Genomic DNA, 17,694 nt, shown 5'->3' on the forward strand with positions numbered 1-17,694 from the left:
TCATCATCATCATAAGGTCATCAGTCCTAAGACTGGTTGGACACGTACCTCCACTCTTTCCTATCCTGAGCTAATCTTCGCATTTCCCTAAAACTAGAACAGCCCAAATCCTTAACTATTTGCGAACAGTAATCTAATCTAGGTCTACCTCTACGCCTCCTAACTCCTGTTTCTGCCTCTAATATGTCTCTGACTAGACCATCATGTATGAGAAGGTATCCTACCAACCTATCTCGCCTATTTTTTATTGACCTCCATAGAGTCCTGTGTTCTCATATTCTTTCTAATACCTCCACATTTCTAACCTTTTCTACCCACGTTATCCTCATCATCCACCTATAACACCACATTTCGAAGGCTTCTAACCTTTTCTTTTCCGCCGCGCCCACTGTCCATGTTTCGCACCCGTACAACACCGTGCTCCAAACATACACTTTTAACAACCTTTTTCAAATTTCTAAATTAACCGTTCGCAAGCATAGAAGTGACTTCTTTTTATTAAAGCCGACACGACCCTGCGCTATCCTCTGCTTTACATCCCTACTACTCCTTCCGTCCTGTCTTACCTGACTTCCTAGATATCTAAAATCAGCCACTTCTTCTAAGTTTTCGTCTCCTATCTTTATATTCGCTCTTTCCCTACTTTTTCTTCTCTTGCATACTTTTAGTTATTTGATGATATTTAAATTCTGGCCAATCAAGTTTATCTGCACCCAATCCTGATCAGAATTTAATTATATTTACACTGTGACCCCACTGGGAATCCCTTAAATTGGACAGCCCTATTAGGTCCTCACATATGTGTTTCTAATTTCTAATCGGGATATTTTGGTTTTCATATTGTACAATTCAAGATTGAAAAAATTAATCGACTTTACCAAAACCAAGAACGAGATTGTGGTTGCAATATTTAGTAAAACTTCTTACGTTTTTTGACTTATTTAGTATTTGCATGTTGCATTTCTAGTTGAACATCTTAACAAATATACGTACATGTTCAATTAGGCAGGGGACATTGCTCCATGAAGAGACATTCACTATTAGGTACGATATTTCATTAGGGTAGTAATGTAAACACGTCGGTAGTGGTACGTATAGTGTACGTATATGCATAAATGGACTGTATTATTCAGCACTGAAAGCTCTAAGAAACAATATATACCTACACTATTAGCACAAGGAGAGAGAGCTGGGTCTGTCGGCAAACAGCTCTGACTTAATTAATAATTAGAACATAATTTGACGACCGGTGTACATATACGGTGCAGAATTGCAGTTCTAATTTATAATATCGGCTCCTAAATTGCCTTTTGCATCTAATAATAACTTATGTAGTCGTGTTGTATTTTATAACCGGAAAACTCTAAGGAACGAGTGCCGTGAGACACGTATACGATATTATAGTCTCCCTCCTTCGATACACCCCTTTTTGTAAGAGATTCTACTGTTGTAAGCGAATAAGATCACTGAACTCTTCCTGAGATACAAAACGATGCTATTTACTGCTACTACATCTGTGATCGTGTTCCTCTTGAAATCTTGATCCAACTTTGAGTGCAAAATAGTCTACTTCGTTTGATTCGGAGTAGCTTTCGTGGTTTAAGGACATATATACATACAAGCATCATGAGGTGCAGCTCTCAGGGTCGAAGAGATATTAAGATATTCAAATATATGCTTGCTTTTAGTAGAAAACTCAGCGATCTTTGTTAATCAAAAATACTAATCATTAACGTAGTCCTGCGGTTCCCGTCAAATCATTAGCACTTCTTCGTTATTCCGCTGAGGTTCTGGAGCAACTAAGGCAACATTTAGGACAATGGTTCTGTCTTGATCATCAACTTTACAAGTACGACTTTTTGGTTCCAAGGACCTCCAAGGTAAAAAATCGCATCAGCTACGACTCAGCACCTGCCTAGTCACCACTGAAGATGCCGGCAAAACGTTTGGAAAAGTAAAATTCCACGGACCACGGCCAAAAAGCCCGGAAGAAAACACCGGGTCGATATACGCCGGCCGTGAAAGCCTATGAACTATAGGGTTGTTCGGAAAGTCATTTCGTTTTTTTTTTTTGTGGAAATGAAAGACAGTTTTCGTATAATAAACAAATACTTTATTAAATTATATATTGACCGTTCTGGTCCAACACCTTTTGCCATCTTTCTGGTAGTAGCATAATTCCACGCTCATAAAATTTTTGGTCTTTGCTGGCAAAAAACTGATCGAGGAGGTTTTTGACCTCCTCATTTGAGGTGAAGGTTTTACCGTCTAAAAAATTTTGGAGTGACCGGAACAAATAATAATCCGATGGTGCCAGGTCTGGAGAATATGGTGGGTGTAGCATTGTATCCCATTCAAGCTGTAAAAGCTTTTGGCGAGTGACCAAACTTGTGTGAGGTCTCGCGTTGTCTTGGTGAAACACTACACCTTTCCTGTTGATTAGTTCTGACCTTTTCTGTTGAAGTGCATCATTCAGTTTGTCCAGCTGATGACAGTAGACTTCCGAATTAATCGTTGTGTTATCCGGTAAAAGCTCAAAAAAAACGATTCCTTTAAAATCCCACCAAACAGACAGCATCACCTTTTTTTGGTGAATATCGGCTTTGGAAATGGTTTGAGCCGGTTCATCTTTTTTGCTCCATGACCTCTTGCGTTTGACGTTGTTGTATACAACCCATTTTTCGTCCCCAGTGATGATGCGCTTCAAAAACGGATCATTTTCGTGACGTTTGAGAAGCGAATCGCAGACGTCAATGCGGCGACACAGATTTCTCTCTGTGAGAACATGGGGAACCCATACATCGAGCTTCGAGGATAATCCCAGGCCTTTCAAGTGGTCATAAACTGTTGAATTTGATAAATTTAACCTCAATCCGATCTCACGTGTTGTTATTCGCCGGTTCACATCAACTAATGCCTTTATCGCGTCTTTATCAGCTTCAACCGGCCTTCCCGAACGTGGTGCATCTTCGACATCAAAATTGCCGGATCGAAATTTAGCGAACCAGTTCTGGCACTGGCGTACTGTCAACACACCTTCTCCATACACATCAGTCAATTTCTTTCTGGCTTGAACAGCATTTTTACCCTTTCTGTAGTAAAACAGTAAGATATGTCGAAAATGCTGCTTATCGCTCTCCATATTTAAAAGGGCACCAACCAAAAACTACTGCGTAGAATTAATTGGAATTTTTCACACACAAGCCTTTGTATATGAGCTCTCAAAGCATATAAAAATTATACGGCTTAAATGTGAAGTTGGGTGCAAAAGAATACAATTAAATCCTCTGTCGGGAAAAAACGAAATGACTTTCCGAACAACCCTATACAATATTATTTCCTTTTTCGACGATTTTAAATTATTACCAATATTTTACTTTTGCATTGTTTTGGTCTTAATCATACTCTTACGCTCTGCTTTTTGAACGATTTAAACTTAGGATGTTTCAGTTACATTGTAACCAAACACAAGGAAATACAAAGTAGTCATAAGATGGTTATTAATTCTGGCGCTCCTTTAGGTACCCACGTACAATTTGGACAGGTTTACTAGGCGATAACTTGTACAAATAGTTAATAAACACACTCGCTGATATTTGGAGGGTCTCCAGCGCCATTATGTGGGAATCTTGCGGTTCGAAATGGCTCAGCGTTCTCTTTAACCAACACATCTGTTTTCCGGCTAAATCGATAACATTAAAGACTGTGATTGTAAAGTTCAACCTAGAGAACCTTATACTGTGGTTAAGATTCGCAATTTACTTGATGAAGCCACTTTCTACGGTATATGTGCATAGCAGGTCCGCAACTGTATAGGAAAGCTCCCTTCTCAACCCCGACACTTTGTCTCGTTATCCGACCCCATTTACTACTCACCCGAAACTTTCTAATAGGGCTTACGCCGAACATCCCTTTGTTTAACTTACATATATCATTTGAATTCGCGTAAAAGCCCGCTGCTTCGACGAAACTTTAGAAAACGGGGGTTTGTTTTCTCTTCTTAACTAACATCGTCACGATTGTCAAGATTAACTCATCAATTATCCTTTTAATAAACATGTGCCATTTAAAGAGAAGTCGGATGGTGTACCTAATGAAGCAAAGACGTTCAATAATTAGGTATGTCAACAATAAACTCGCAAATTTACAGAATGTCTCACAGTAGTAGCTGAGATCGAGCTCTATCCAAATAATACAACTGCACATGAGGTTTTCACAAAGGTCAAGTAATGTTGTTTGGATTCGAAGTGACTCCAGTTGCAATTTCTCGTATCACCACGATTTAATCATTACGGTGGTCTACTAGATCTTCTCCGTACACCGAAGATCCTGAAGACCATCAGATTAGATCAGCTAAGGACAAAAGGGACCCTCCTTCAGCCTCAGGAGTCTACTGCGGAAAGGTCTACATAGGAACTACTAAGAGATCGATGGGAACGAGACTCAAGGAGCACATAGCAAGCTGCTGGATAAGTTTGCTGTGGTCGAACACGCACTGAACAACAGCGACCACAAAACATTCTTTGAGAACTTCAAATTGCTAACTTTGATCAACAGCAATCACAACAGGATGGTTAGAAAGGCCATTGAGATCTAAAAACATCTGGAGAACAACCGAGCGGCATGGTCTAGAGGTCTAGACCATTGCTTAGCATTCGGGATGACGCCGGTTCGATTCCGGGTCCGTCTGCCTTGGTCCAAGTTTTTCTGTGGTTTCCTTGGATCACTTAGGCAAATGCTGAGGCAGTAATATTCCACAGATAATCTTTCACTCTCTTCTGTCTTCATTTCGTCCGTCTCATCTTTCTCACCCGAACCACCACCCACCCATTCCCACGATTCCTGAAAGCAGGCTGAAGAGGGCCTTCCGCCCTACCTTCCGGCATAGTCCGGAGGGACTGCCCGCCCACCAGCATTACTAGCTGGTGGGAATGAAACACCCAAAAGTTTTTTTTTTCTGGAGAACTTCAACAAGGAGGAGACCTTCAGACTCAACCAGATTTGGAACCAGACCTGCAGGAACATTCGAACGGTACCCACCGGCATGTCACGGTTGACTCAACCGGAACAAACCCCATCCCCTACCCACCGGCATAAGTACAAGATGCGCAGGTGAAGTCGTAAGTCCAACCGAGCGGCATAGCCTAGAGGTTTAGATCATTGCTTATCATTCGGAAGGACGCCGGTTCGATTCCGGGTCCGTCTGCCAAGTTTTTCTGTGGTTTCCTTGGATTACCTAGGCAAATGCTGAGGCAGTAATACTCCACAGATAATCTTTCATTCTCTTCTGTCTTCATTTCGTCCGTCTCATCTTTCTCACTCGAACCACCACCCACCCATTCCCACGATTCCTGAAAGCAGGCTGAAGAGGGCCTTCCGTCCTACCTTCCGGTGTAGCCCGGAGGGACTGCCCGCCCACCAGCGTTACTGGTGGGAATGAAACACCCAAGTTTTTTTTCGTAAGTCCATATCAGGCATCGGAGGTCGCCGCGGAAGTGGAGGAAATTTCTACTTCTGTCTCATCGCAAAATAAGCAACAGCCGTGCATTATTTGTGTGAGGGATGTGATACTGTCTTGCATATGAAGACGCAAGAACGAATCAATTATATTCATTTATCTTAATATTATCTGTAAGTACTTGTTAAAATGCGGATGTTCAGTGGGCGAATCTAATAATTCGCACTTGTCCGATATTTTATTTTATTTTTCAATTAATTTGCCTTCTTTGTTACTTGCTAGGTTTCAAACTTTCTTAAAGTATTTCGACGTTATTAAACTCGTAAATGAACGTTGCCAACGCAATGAAACCATAATGTTCTCGGAACACGTGCTGGTCGTATGAAATATGAAATAATCTGTTTCGAGATTAATTCTTTTATTGCTTGGAAACAACCGTTTCGTCTGGCAGATTTATATATCATCGTCACAATTCCATTAACTTTTGCTTCATTTTAGGTGATCGCTTAGAACGTAAACGTGCTGGACTTGAATTACCCATTATCCTTTAAAATACAGTCGCATTTGCGCTCCTTCCCAATGAGAAATATTTTTAATCAGAAACTACTAAGGATGCACACTATGACCAAGTAACAGACGGAATTAACAAAATGAAATCAGGTGATCTCGTTCTTCCACATTATAAAAATGTAATATCTATTACTTTCGATAAATTTCTAATTGTTTAATAAGTTTCAATGCAACATATTACTTACTGAAGTTATATCTACCTTATTTCTAAAATTTATTATTAATTATTATGTGCTCGTTTAACCCCTTGGTGGTACCTTGGTCTAAAACCTAATATAAGTCCACCATGCGTAGACATATTGTTTCTGCTACCCTAGAGTGGGGATCTCTTGAATGTGTTCTGTCTCACTCCTTGCATCACGCTTGCAACTCTTTTGCACACTTTATTCCTATTATGTCTACCATTAATCCTTGCAACTTTGTTAAATGTTTACGTTACTGTTAAGCTAGAACTAAAAAAACTGGAAGCACCTTAAGGATAAGTGAAATATGGACCTTTAGAACCACCCTTTAATAATTTCCTGGTTTTCCTGCATTTGCTTCCTATATCTAATAATATACGTAGGTATATTACTAAATTATTAATTTAAATAAATTAATGATTAAATAAATAAATTTTGGTTTTTGGTAGGCAGGTGCTAATTAATAAGTTAATTACTGGTACCTATGTACAAATATCATTTAATCTGTTATTTTAATACTTGTTACTTAATTAATTACATGTGTTTTAATTAGCAGATGGATACATGTAGATAAAATCTTTGCTTAAATGTCTATGTATTACCTACTGTCTATTATCAGATGCAATACTGATTACTTTCGGTATTCGTTTAACGATAACTTTCAAAATATGTTAATTATTCTGTTAAAATCAAAGTTTATTCGTTTGTTTCGAATAACAATAAAAAGGGTAGGAATATGAATGAAAATTATTCCCTTCAAACAGAACAACAAACAGTGTTATGTATATCAGTTCCATCCACATGGATGGTGGTTGTTCATTGTAGTCTGAAATCTATGGATGGTGGAGATATTATTAGCAGAATTGGGTCATTATTGTTCCTTGCTACGGTAGATTTACATATAAATTTGACTCAATCCTACCCAAAGAACTTCTACAGGGGTTAATGAATTGTCTGATAATATACTATAATATGGGGTGCTTAGCTTTCGATAAAATCTACCTCACTATACCTCTAGAAGTTTCTCATACAAGGAGCCAAGTTACATAAGATCAAAATTTGATGAATCTTGGCTTTAAGTTGTGCCCCGGCCGTTAATTGTTTTCTACATTTTTTAAGACATTCTTAAGATATAAAGACAGGAAACGAAAAGGAAGAAGTGGCCGATGTTAGGTATCTAGGAAGACATATAAGTCAGGACGGAAGGAGTAGTAGGGATTTAAAGCAGATGATAGAGCAGGGTCGAGTCGCCTTCAATGAAAAGAAGTCACATTAATTTAGAAATTCGAAAAAGATTGTTAAAGGTGTTGGAGAGCGGCTATGGACGGTGGGCGCGGCGGAAAAGAAAAGGTTAGAAGCGTTCGAAATGTGGTGCTACAGGCGAATGATGAAAATACCGTGGATAGAGAAGGTTAAAAATGAAGAGGTATTAGAAAGAAAAAGAGAACAGATAACTCTACGGAAGTCAGTAAGAAATAGGCGAGATAGGTTGGTAGGACACTTTCTCAAGCATGAAGGTCTAGTTAGAGACATATTAGAGGCAGAAACGGATGTTAGGAGGGGTAGAGATAGACCTTGATTAGATTACTGTTCGCAAATAGTTAAGGATATGGGTTGTTCTAGTTTTAGGGAAATGCGAAGATTAGCTTCTCTAGAAGGTTAGAAACGAAGAGGTATTACAAAAAATAGGAGAACAGAGGACTCTCTGGAAGTCAATAAGGAATAGGCGAGATAGATTAGGACATCTTCTCAGGCATGCAGGTCTGGTCAGGGACAAATTAGAGACACAAACAGAAGTTAAGAGGAGTAGAGGTAGACCTAGATTAGATTATTGTTCTTCAATAGTTAAGGATGTTGGTTGTTCCAGTTTTGGGGAAATTACGGATCATGAAACATATTGATCATCACTCATCAGTGTTTAAAGTTTACATGGAGCTTCATCCTTTATATTTATATCGAAGGCCAATGTTTTCGTAATGTACTGTATGATGTAATAAAGTCACACACATGTAATGGTTGATGAGCTTTCGAACTACCTATCGTATAAATGAAAACTGATTCGGAAAAACTAGGAGCAAGAGTGGGCCCAGTAGAAGATAACAATATTTACAACTGTAGCCATTCCAAGAATGTAAAGTTTTTCTATTTTATCAAATAACATTTATTAATACTCAGTTCTTTTTTCATGAGTAGCTAACAAAAACCGTACGATTATTATTAAATTCAAAAAAACTAGTCTGGAAAGTTTTCTCAGCGGCAAAATTGGGGAAGTAATTTATATCAACACAGTTATTTTTTGGTGTACGGTTCAGTTCTAAAAATGTTTTTCTTTTATACCCTCGTACAAATAGGAAACGAAAAGTTTAACGGAGAAAACTTCGTAGTGAAGAGATAAGAAAATGCCCGAAATATTCTACAGAAAGCACTATATAAATATCAAATGAATCATTCGGCGAGGAACTGTTGTTGATAAGAAGTCGGGCTCAAAAATATTGGAAATGACGAAGTGCTTTCAGCAACCCATTAAAAAGCACACAACAGATAAAAAACATCTGATTGGATCCTTGATAAAAAGCATTTATTATTATTATTTTAGTTTGATCCACTGCAGTAGGTATACAACAGAGTCGGGCAAACTCGGCTCTTTTGCCTCCCGAGTGCTCCTCGAGGTTAACCAAGTAGCTCCTCATTGATCCTGCGAGTGCGAGTGAGATGATTCTTTCCTTTTCTTATCCCTTCCATTTCGTAGGTGAGTCCCCTCTTCCATAGCCAAACCCAATAGTTTTGCGAACGTAGTAACGAAAATTTTCGTAGGTATTATTTAAGTGGCTTCGCTCGTCTACGGGATGAAGGGGCTTGATATGGGAGTGGAAGGGAGAAGAAAAAGACAAAACAAAATTATTCATTACTGCTTACTCTCTCGTACTCATTGAAGGGTATGGAGTGACTCAAACTAACCTCATGTAGCGGCTCCTGCGAAGTTTGCCCGGCTCTGGTATATAGTATCATGCGAAAACGGAAAGGTATAGAAATTATTGCAATATGAGTACCTATTTTAAGCAATTATTGATGTTTTTCAGACATTTTCTATTTATTTTCAATAATCTCACAATGTATACTTTACTGATGTATATATGTAACCAATTATACACGCCAAACAAAAATTTAATGACTCTTAGAGTGTACACAACCAATTGTACACCCCAACATCGATATTCAAGTCCAGTTCTTTGCCATTATTCTATCTTTAATAAAAATTGTGATTGGATGATGACATCCTAGATATGTAAAGTAGGCCTAATAAGGTATCCTTCTCCTTGTTTTAATTCAACGTTTTAATATGTTCAACCTATGGCAGAATATTAAATTATAAGAAGAAATATACCTTTACAATTTGGTTGCAACATAAAAACGCTCTTTTTTCAGTTTAATTCGCTAATACCTTTCAAGTCGGATAATATGTGGTTTTTATAGAAAGAAGTCTTACCTTTGCTTCCTAAAACTGAAGCAATTCATTAAAAAAATATGGGTAAATTAAAAATCGAAAAAATGATTTCAAATTAATATTGCATATTAATCCACCATTAAGTAACTGACAATGTCATAGGATTTCATATATTTAATATATATAAAATTAAGTTAATAAAAATTGACGGATCGTTAACCTTGTAGGACGGTTGGTCGTGGTTGCTGTTGTCACCTCTCGTAGTTTAGTGGTCAGAACATTTGTGTGTAAAGCCAGAGGTCCCGGGTTCGATTCCCGGCGGGGATGTGACAACAGCAACAATTTTTCCCTCATTAATTTGAGGTAGCGTGTAGTGGGTAAATTAAAAATCGAAAAAATGATTTCAAATTATTATTGCATAGTTTGTCGAAATTGGTAGGGGCTAATCTGTACCTGTTACTTTATTAATCCGAAGCATTTCCTTGCAAGGAAAAGGTATAGATTATGAAATTGTAGTAACAGCCTTTACTCCTTTTACTTGAACATAAATACTTTATTGATATAAATACGACCTATAAAGGCGAATGAACATTATTATATTTGATACTATGAGTAACAGAAACCCCTTTTAAATACAACATGCACCTACAACAAAAATCGGACGTTTCGTTAGAACTGCCGGAGAATGGATTTCCGGTGAAATTCCAACAGTTGTATCATCAGGATACAAACGTGTAGTCCAATTACGGTTCTCTTTTCACGTGTCGGCGCTTCACAAACGAAAGCTTTAATGGTATCACGACACACGTTTCCCCACATGGACATTAAAAAGATCCCCGTCCAAATTACTTTTAATAAAAATGCAACGAGAGTGGTTAAAAAATTATTTTGAAAAATTGCCATAGAATTTTTATAATGACAATATCATCCCCTTTGGGTTATACATATGAAAATCACAATTTACATAATCTGCGTTAAAATTGCAAGATATTATCACATAAAAAGAGAACAAAGGAAGATAATTATATACAAAGTCGAAAATATTAAGGAGATTGCGCGATTTAATAACTGTGTCAAAAGCTTCATGGATGTATATGTAGAAAGAAAATTGTAGAATGTACAAAGAGAATACGAATGCTATACAGGTATACATCCTACATAAACTAGCAGTGCAGTAGTTGAACTGCATTAAAACGTGCCTGAGTCAGCAGCTACAGATATACTAGGTCTTAAATGAAACGAAAGTAGAAAACCCTGAATAACACACGATTAACAGAAGAAAGACGGATATACAAAAACAGGACAGAGGAAGAAGGACAAAGCAGATATAAGGATATAAAGCGGGAAATAATTAGGAAGTGTAGAGCAGCTAAGGTACAGTGGATAGATATGCGGTGTAAAGAAGTAGAAGAAACGTTTGAAGTAGGTAAAACCGATGGGGCTTATAATATAATTAAAAGGAATTTTAGAGATACAGGGTACAGTAGTAATAATATAAGAAAGGAAGCAGGGGTCATTTTGATAGAAAAAATGAGGGAAAGGTAGATAGGTGGAAAGAATATTTAGAGAACCTATACGCAGGTCATGAATTAGGATTTATGTTAGAGAAGGAAGATAGTGTGGAGATAGGTGAGCTAGGTTATCCCATAATAAGAGAAGAGTTCGATGCAGCATTAAAAAACTTACAGAACAATAAGGCGCCAGATGTAGATGGGATACATGCGCAAATTTTAGAACATGCAGGGCAAGAGGTTAGAGATAGTATGTTTAAGCTAGTTAGTCACATTTACTAGACGGAGAAAGTCCCAGCGGATTATAAACGGAACATGGTAGTAACCATATCTAAAAAGATAGACGCGGATAAGTGCGACACATTTAGAACAGTTAGCTTAACTTCCAGTGCGTCAAAAATCTTAACTAGAATTGTACAGAGGAGCAACAGGCAGTTATAGAGCTGGAGCAGCAACGCAGAGAAGTAAATATTAGGAAGGGAATCCGACTGTCACCATTACTTTTTAAACTATACATCGAAAACGCTATCAACATTGTTAAAGACATTACAACTGTAGGGATAAGTATAGAGTGGCACAAGATTAGTATACTTAGATTTGCAGGTGATATAGCAGAAGGAGCATCTAGCAAGGAGAAGTCAGAGATAACCTTCAATAAAATGGAAGCGGCATTGACAAAACTGTACTGTATGAAACTAAATAAAAGTATAACAAAAATACTAGTAGGTATGCAAGGGAAGAAAAAGTAGGGAAAGAGCGAATATAAAGATAGGAGACAAAAAATTAGAAGAAGTGACTGATTTTAGGTATTTAGGAAATCAGATAAGTCAGGATTGAAAGAGTGGTAGGGATATAAAGCAGAGGATAGCGCAGGGTCGAGTCGCCTTCAATAAAAAGAAATCACACAATTCGAAAAAGATTGTTAAAGGTGTGTTTGGAGCACGGCGCTGTACGGGTGCGTAACCTGGACGGTGGGTGCGGCGGAAAAGAGAAGGTTAAAAGCGTTCGAAAGGTGGTTAAAAATGAAGAGGTATTAGAAAGAAAAGAGAACAGAGGACTTTACGGAAGTCAGTAAGAAATAGGCGAAATACGTTGGTAGGACACTTTCTCAGGCCATGAAGGTCTAGTCAGAGACATGTTAGAGGCAGAAACGGATGTTAGGAGGGGTAAAGGTAGACCTTGGTTAGATTACTGTTCGCAAATAGTTAAGGATATGGGTTGTTCTAGTTTTAGGGAAATGCGAAGATTAGCTTAGGGTAGGAAAGAGTGGAGGTACGTGTCCAACCAGTCATAGCACTGACGACCTGACGATGATGATAGTAGTTGAACAGGCAGTAGAATGACCCGAAATGCTACTGCAAAGAGCCCGAGATATGACATATCTATTGGGATATTTCACATTAGACGACAGTACTTAATATCGCCATATATAAATTGTTTTAACTAGTCCTGAGTGCTTGCTTAGTTTTCTTTAAATAAAATGTAACTACCTAGTTTTAATCGGACTCTCCTGAATCAACGACTTCACATAACGGAAACATATCCGGGCAAAATCTTGTTTATATATTTTGCAACTTAATTGCATATAGTATACGTTATGTATACATTAATATACGCTAATACGATACTTCCAACTAAAGCGATGTTTGAACGGCGTCTTACTCAGGGGGTTGTTTCGTAAATCTGTTGAACTTGATTTCGTTGGAATGCTCAGCTAAGACTTAATACATATTTATTCATGGCAACGGGAGGTTTGATTGATGATGAAACGCTCTTTTATTTGCTTTCCACTAATTTATTATATTGTAAATAAATGTACATGATGATTAAGAAACATTTCTTCAATCTTTAAAACTTTTGACGCAAATGATATTTATGTTTGACGCATATGTTTGTATATGAGTCTGCGACAATCGTCCCTGTAATTTTCAATTTTAGCAGTTATAAAAGCATATTTAATAAGGGTGTAGCTACTATTGACATCTAATTGGTCATTTAATGTTAAATTATTATTATTGTTGTATTTTTACATTCAAAGGAAAATCTATTTCTAACTAAAATCTAATTCCATCTTTATTGAATATGTCTATTAATAAAATTGTAATATCCATTATACGGCGAAACAATTCTCGCTGTAACTAAGATTAGATAAATAACTTTGTGAAAACTCACTGGCGCTTTCATTCTATTAAAAATTAATTTAAAACTTTCACAATGTATAGATCAACACAATCAATATTATTTATGCATGAGTTGTCAATTTTCGACATTTAGGAAGTCAGAAAACATGTTAGGAAGAAAAAAGCGCTATAGATACAAAACAAGGAAAAGCGTGGGTCGGGTCGCTTGTAACAAAAAGAAATCGCTTTTGTGCTCGCGATCGGTTAACTTAGAAAATCGGAAAAAGTGTATGTTTAGAGCATGGCTTTGTATGGGTGTGAAACGAAGGCGATGGGCGCTATGGAATAGAATATGTTAGAAGGGTTTGATACGTCGTCTCAGAGCCCTTACGAAGGGGGGATGCCCCCAACAATGTCTACTTCAGCAGGTTTTTTCAACTTGTGCTATTAACATGTTACCTATTTCATACTTTTGTGTAAAAGCGCGTGTAGGTAAATCTGCTTGAGAAACGCGAAGAGCATTACAAAATTGTTGTAGAACAAAATAATTCGAAGTGGTCTGTATTCTGTCAAACTGCCAGACGTGGATCGCGATTAAAGATCGAAATCGCGAAACTTTTACCTGCTGCCTTAACAGCGCGTTTTAGAAAATACGACAAAAAAATACGATAAAAGTTGGTCTGTATTCTGTCGGAGCTGCCTGCGACGCGCTGATGAGATCCAAAAAGATCGAAATCGCGATCCGCGTCTGGCAGTTTCGACAGAATACAGACCACTTCAAATTATTTTATTCGATTATGGTAACGTACCTATCACGTCGAGGTTAGCTACGCCGGGATTCGTTTCAGCAAGTAGATATCCATATATTTAAATGGACCTTGCTGAAGCATACGTAATCCTAAAATGTAGCATTGTACTACAGATGGCGTTTACAGCGCCATTTGTCGTATTTTCTTGTTGTAGAACGTTTGAAACCAAAATCAAACATTTTCACAAAAAGATTTTTACAAGTGAAAATATTGAAAAATTGGGTGGCTTCGAACCAAAGAAAATTTGGTTTACTTAAAACAGTTAAAAATTCGATCTGGTCAATCACCAAAGAAGAGAGGCTTGTTCTAACCATGATAAAAAAGTAAATGAGAGGTTTTAGATGTTGTTGATCATATGGTGAATTTATGGACAAAACTTAAACACAGACGAATTCCAATAAGCTAGTGATACCTATTTACCTCTTTTTATTTATACATGCAAGGTTTTGTCAATTACATCCCTCTAGATGAACAGTATTATTATTTGTACGTAGGTACGAGATAAGTTGATAGTACACCTTCTGAAGGAGGCATATTGAAAGCAGAAACAGGAGGTAAGAGAAGTAGATTGGGTGAAGACAGAAAGAAGTGAAGAGATCGTATTTCAATCTTTGGTGATGAATAATGGTACATATTACAAATAGAATTAAGAGACTTTGCAAATATTGAAGATGTCACAATATAGCGAAACGATTGTCCAATGAATCAAACGTGTGGAAATTATGGATCTTTTAACATATCGCATTTATGCTTTTTGTTTTTATTATCGGTTGTGCTAAATATAGCATTTCTTAAATCTTAACGTCAAACTTTTTTGATTGTTGTATCAAATTTGTCCGTACAAACGACACGAAAATAAAAAAAGAAACCGAAAAGAACAACCGTTCGTATAATTTCAGACGCCGCGTCCGACAAAAAGCAGAAGACATCGATTGAGACTAATGGAAAACGAGACAAGAAAGAGCATCCTGTACACCAGGCCCGTATTAATAGATTTTCCTTCGGGCCTTTGCGAGAATCTTTCGGTCAAACTGAAAGAGAAGTAACGAAAAGGAAAATAAAACAGGAGGCGCGACAGCGGTACGACGCGGCGGTAGTACAAGAGAGAGACGCTGGTCGTTAGCGTCACCTTTTTATGCTTCGGGTTGGTTGTCGACATCAATTGATTCGTACCTTTCTTTCGTTCCCTTGTGAATCCTTACAGTAGTGCAGACATGACCCCTTATTCGTTCAGTGAGAACGAGAAACGTCGTTTTTAGACAAAGTTTCCACAACCGAGATAAACGTCAAATGTAATGTACAACAGTACAATTTTATTTCATTCAATAAGAACATTCAATAAATACCATTGTTGTTCACAAAAATTCATCCAAACATTTGAACTTAATTTATTAACAAATTAGTACAAGTACAAAAATTGCAATAGAAATGGTGATTGTCTAAATGGTTCAAAGGTTATCTTGTTACTGTTTAATTCATTTTCAAAATTGTTCTCACTGAATTTGGGTTGTGGGCGGTACAGAAAACAAGTGGAAGGGTGGTACCTCCCTTACATTCAAATTTTTAGATATGCCGCGTAATTTCCTGATATGGTTCCAGGATGACCGGTGACCTTAGTTTTACCGAGCGGCATGGCCTAGAGGTTTAGACCATTGCTTAGCATTCGGGAGGACGCCGGTTCGATTCTGGGTCCGTCTGCCTTGGTCCAAGTTTTTCTGTGGTTTCCTTGGACCACTTAGGCAAATGCTGAGGCAGTAATACTCCACAGATAATCTTTCATTCTCTTCTGTCCTTCATTTCGTCCGTCTCAACTTTCTTACCCGAACCACCACCCACCCATTCCCACGATTCCTGAAAGCAGGCTGAAGAGGGCCTTCCGCCCTACCTTCCGGCATAGTCCGGAGGGACTGCCCGCCCACCAGCAATACTGGTTGGTGGGAATGAAACACCCAAAAGTTTTTTTTTTCCGGTGACTGTTACTAGGTACCTATCTAATTGGAGTCTTCTGCGAAGGGATGGTTTTTTGTGCTTAGACGCTGTTCTACTAAATGAGGGGTTATTCCACTCATAAACATAAATATTTGTACGTGCCAACAACAGTGACAGTTGAAATATAATTGTTTGTTCAAAAATTCCTAAACTAAGGTATTATATTGTTATATGATCGTACAACCATTAAAATTTGAAGCATTCTAATTTTCTAAAACAAAATGATGATACACACAAACATGTAGAATTCACAAACGTTCTCTTTCTCTCATTTGATTAGATAATCCTAAAAATACTGATTCCCATATAATATGAATACAAAGATTGGGAAATTCAGTAAAAATTAGTTATTTTAACTCCGTTTATAATGTCAGCTTTGTATTATTTCACGACCAAATGTGTGACTTGCTATACTGAGTTATGGTTGGTAAAAAGTTTTGTCTTCTCATGTAGCAACAAACATGGTTTTTTTAATCTGGATATAGCGACTGCGTGGTAATCAAGAAGGGCTTTATTTTTGGACTGCACAAAACATATTGTGGTAATTGTAAGTGCTATGTATAAATAAGCGATTTATTGATTAAAGGTATCACCAATAACGGGTAAACATTCAAATAATGTAAATATCTACAGATATATGAATTGGTTATAACGTCTGCTGGTTATAGCCACCGCGTATGTCTGTTGTAGGTTTAAATTAGCTATGATTATAAGTAAACAGTATCAAAACTCACCAAGTACCACTGCTCCTTGAAAAGGGGATCGGGAAAGCCAGCTTGACGATAACGTAGATGCGTATGGGTTGGCCTGATTCCTGGTGCTACGGCGCTCAAGTATTGTTCGAAGGGTTGTGACGATGTATCGATGTAATCCCTCTTCTTTCGTCTTTTTTCATGTTGCTGTTGAACCCACTTGACCTAAAACAAAATTAAATTTACTTTAGCAACCGAAAAACCATTTTATGGCAGTTCAAAAACTTTGGTGCCCCGAAAAGATCGGCATTCCAGTTTTACATTCAGCAAAAAACTTCCTTCAATAACTCCAGGAAGGCGATGTAATTTTATTTTTAACAAATGATTTTCAATTTTTATCTTTCACCCCCCTACAAACCAGCAATTCCATACACACGAATTTAGCAATTTTGATAATTAATATGAAAAAATGAATAAGTAATCGGTACAAATACTGTTACGTATTATACATATCATGAGAGGAAGGTAGAGTAGAACTTACCCCTAAACACAAACTGGGTTTGACGGGTGCATTAGTGAACATGAGTGTCACAACATACCTGCATTGTTAGACGTATATATATATATATATACCTCCTTCGTCTATAATGCACTTAAAGAAAGCGATTTGACGTTCAAATACATAGAGAAGTACATCAAACTGTCTCTTGGAATTTTCTGTTCAGAAATAGGGTAAGTAACTGTGTATTTTGTGCTGTACATGCATGAAAGCATTTGTTTTAGACACAGGAAACTCCCCCCCACTCTACTGTCAAACTTGGCTACATTACTTCCAAAAACACCCTCTCCCTCTTGCGTCGTGATGTTATATATGAACAGCCCCCAAACATCCATTCAATTTTTTATGAGACCAACGTG

At 37.5% G+C, this 17,694-nt stretch overlaps 1 protein-coding gene across 1 annotated transcript in view; it reads right to left on the reverse strand.

Moving 5' to 3' along the window:
* The window catches only part of LOC108741866 (furin-like protease 2), a gene marked incomplete in the record, with an annotated part of 465,880 nt that overhangs the window by 44,077 nt on the left and 404,109 nt on the right, over window positions 1–17,694 (reverse strand). The window contains 1 exon segment of the mRNA XM_025977267.1: window positions 16,819–17,001. Within this exon segment, the coding sequence (XP_025833052.1) occupies window positions 16,819–17,001 (183 nt within the window).

This window comes from Agrilus planipennis, unplaced genomic scaffold (genome assembly GCF_000699045.2).
Source record: "Agrilus planipennis isolate EAB-ADULT unplaced genomic scaffold, Apla_2.0 scaffold24, whole genome shotgun sequence".
Taxonomy (NCBI): domain Eukaryota; kingdom Metazoa; phylum Arthropoda; class Insecta; order Coleoptera; family Buprestidae; genus Agrilus; species Agrilus planipennis.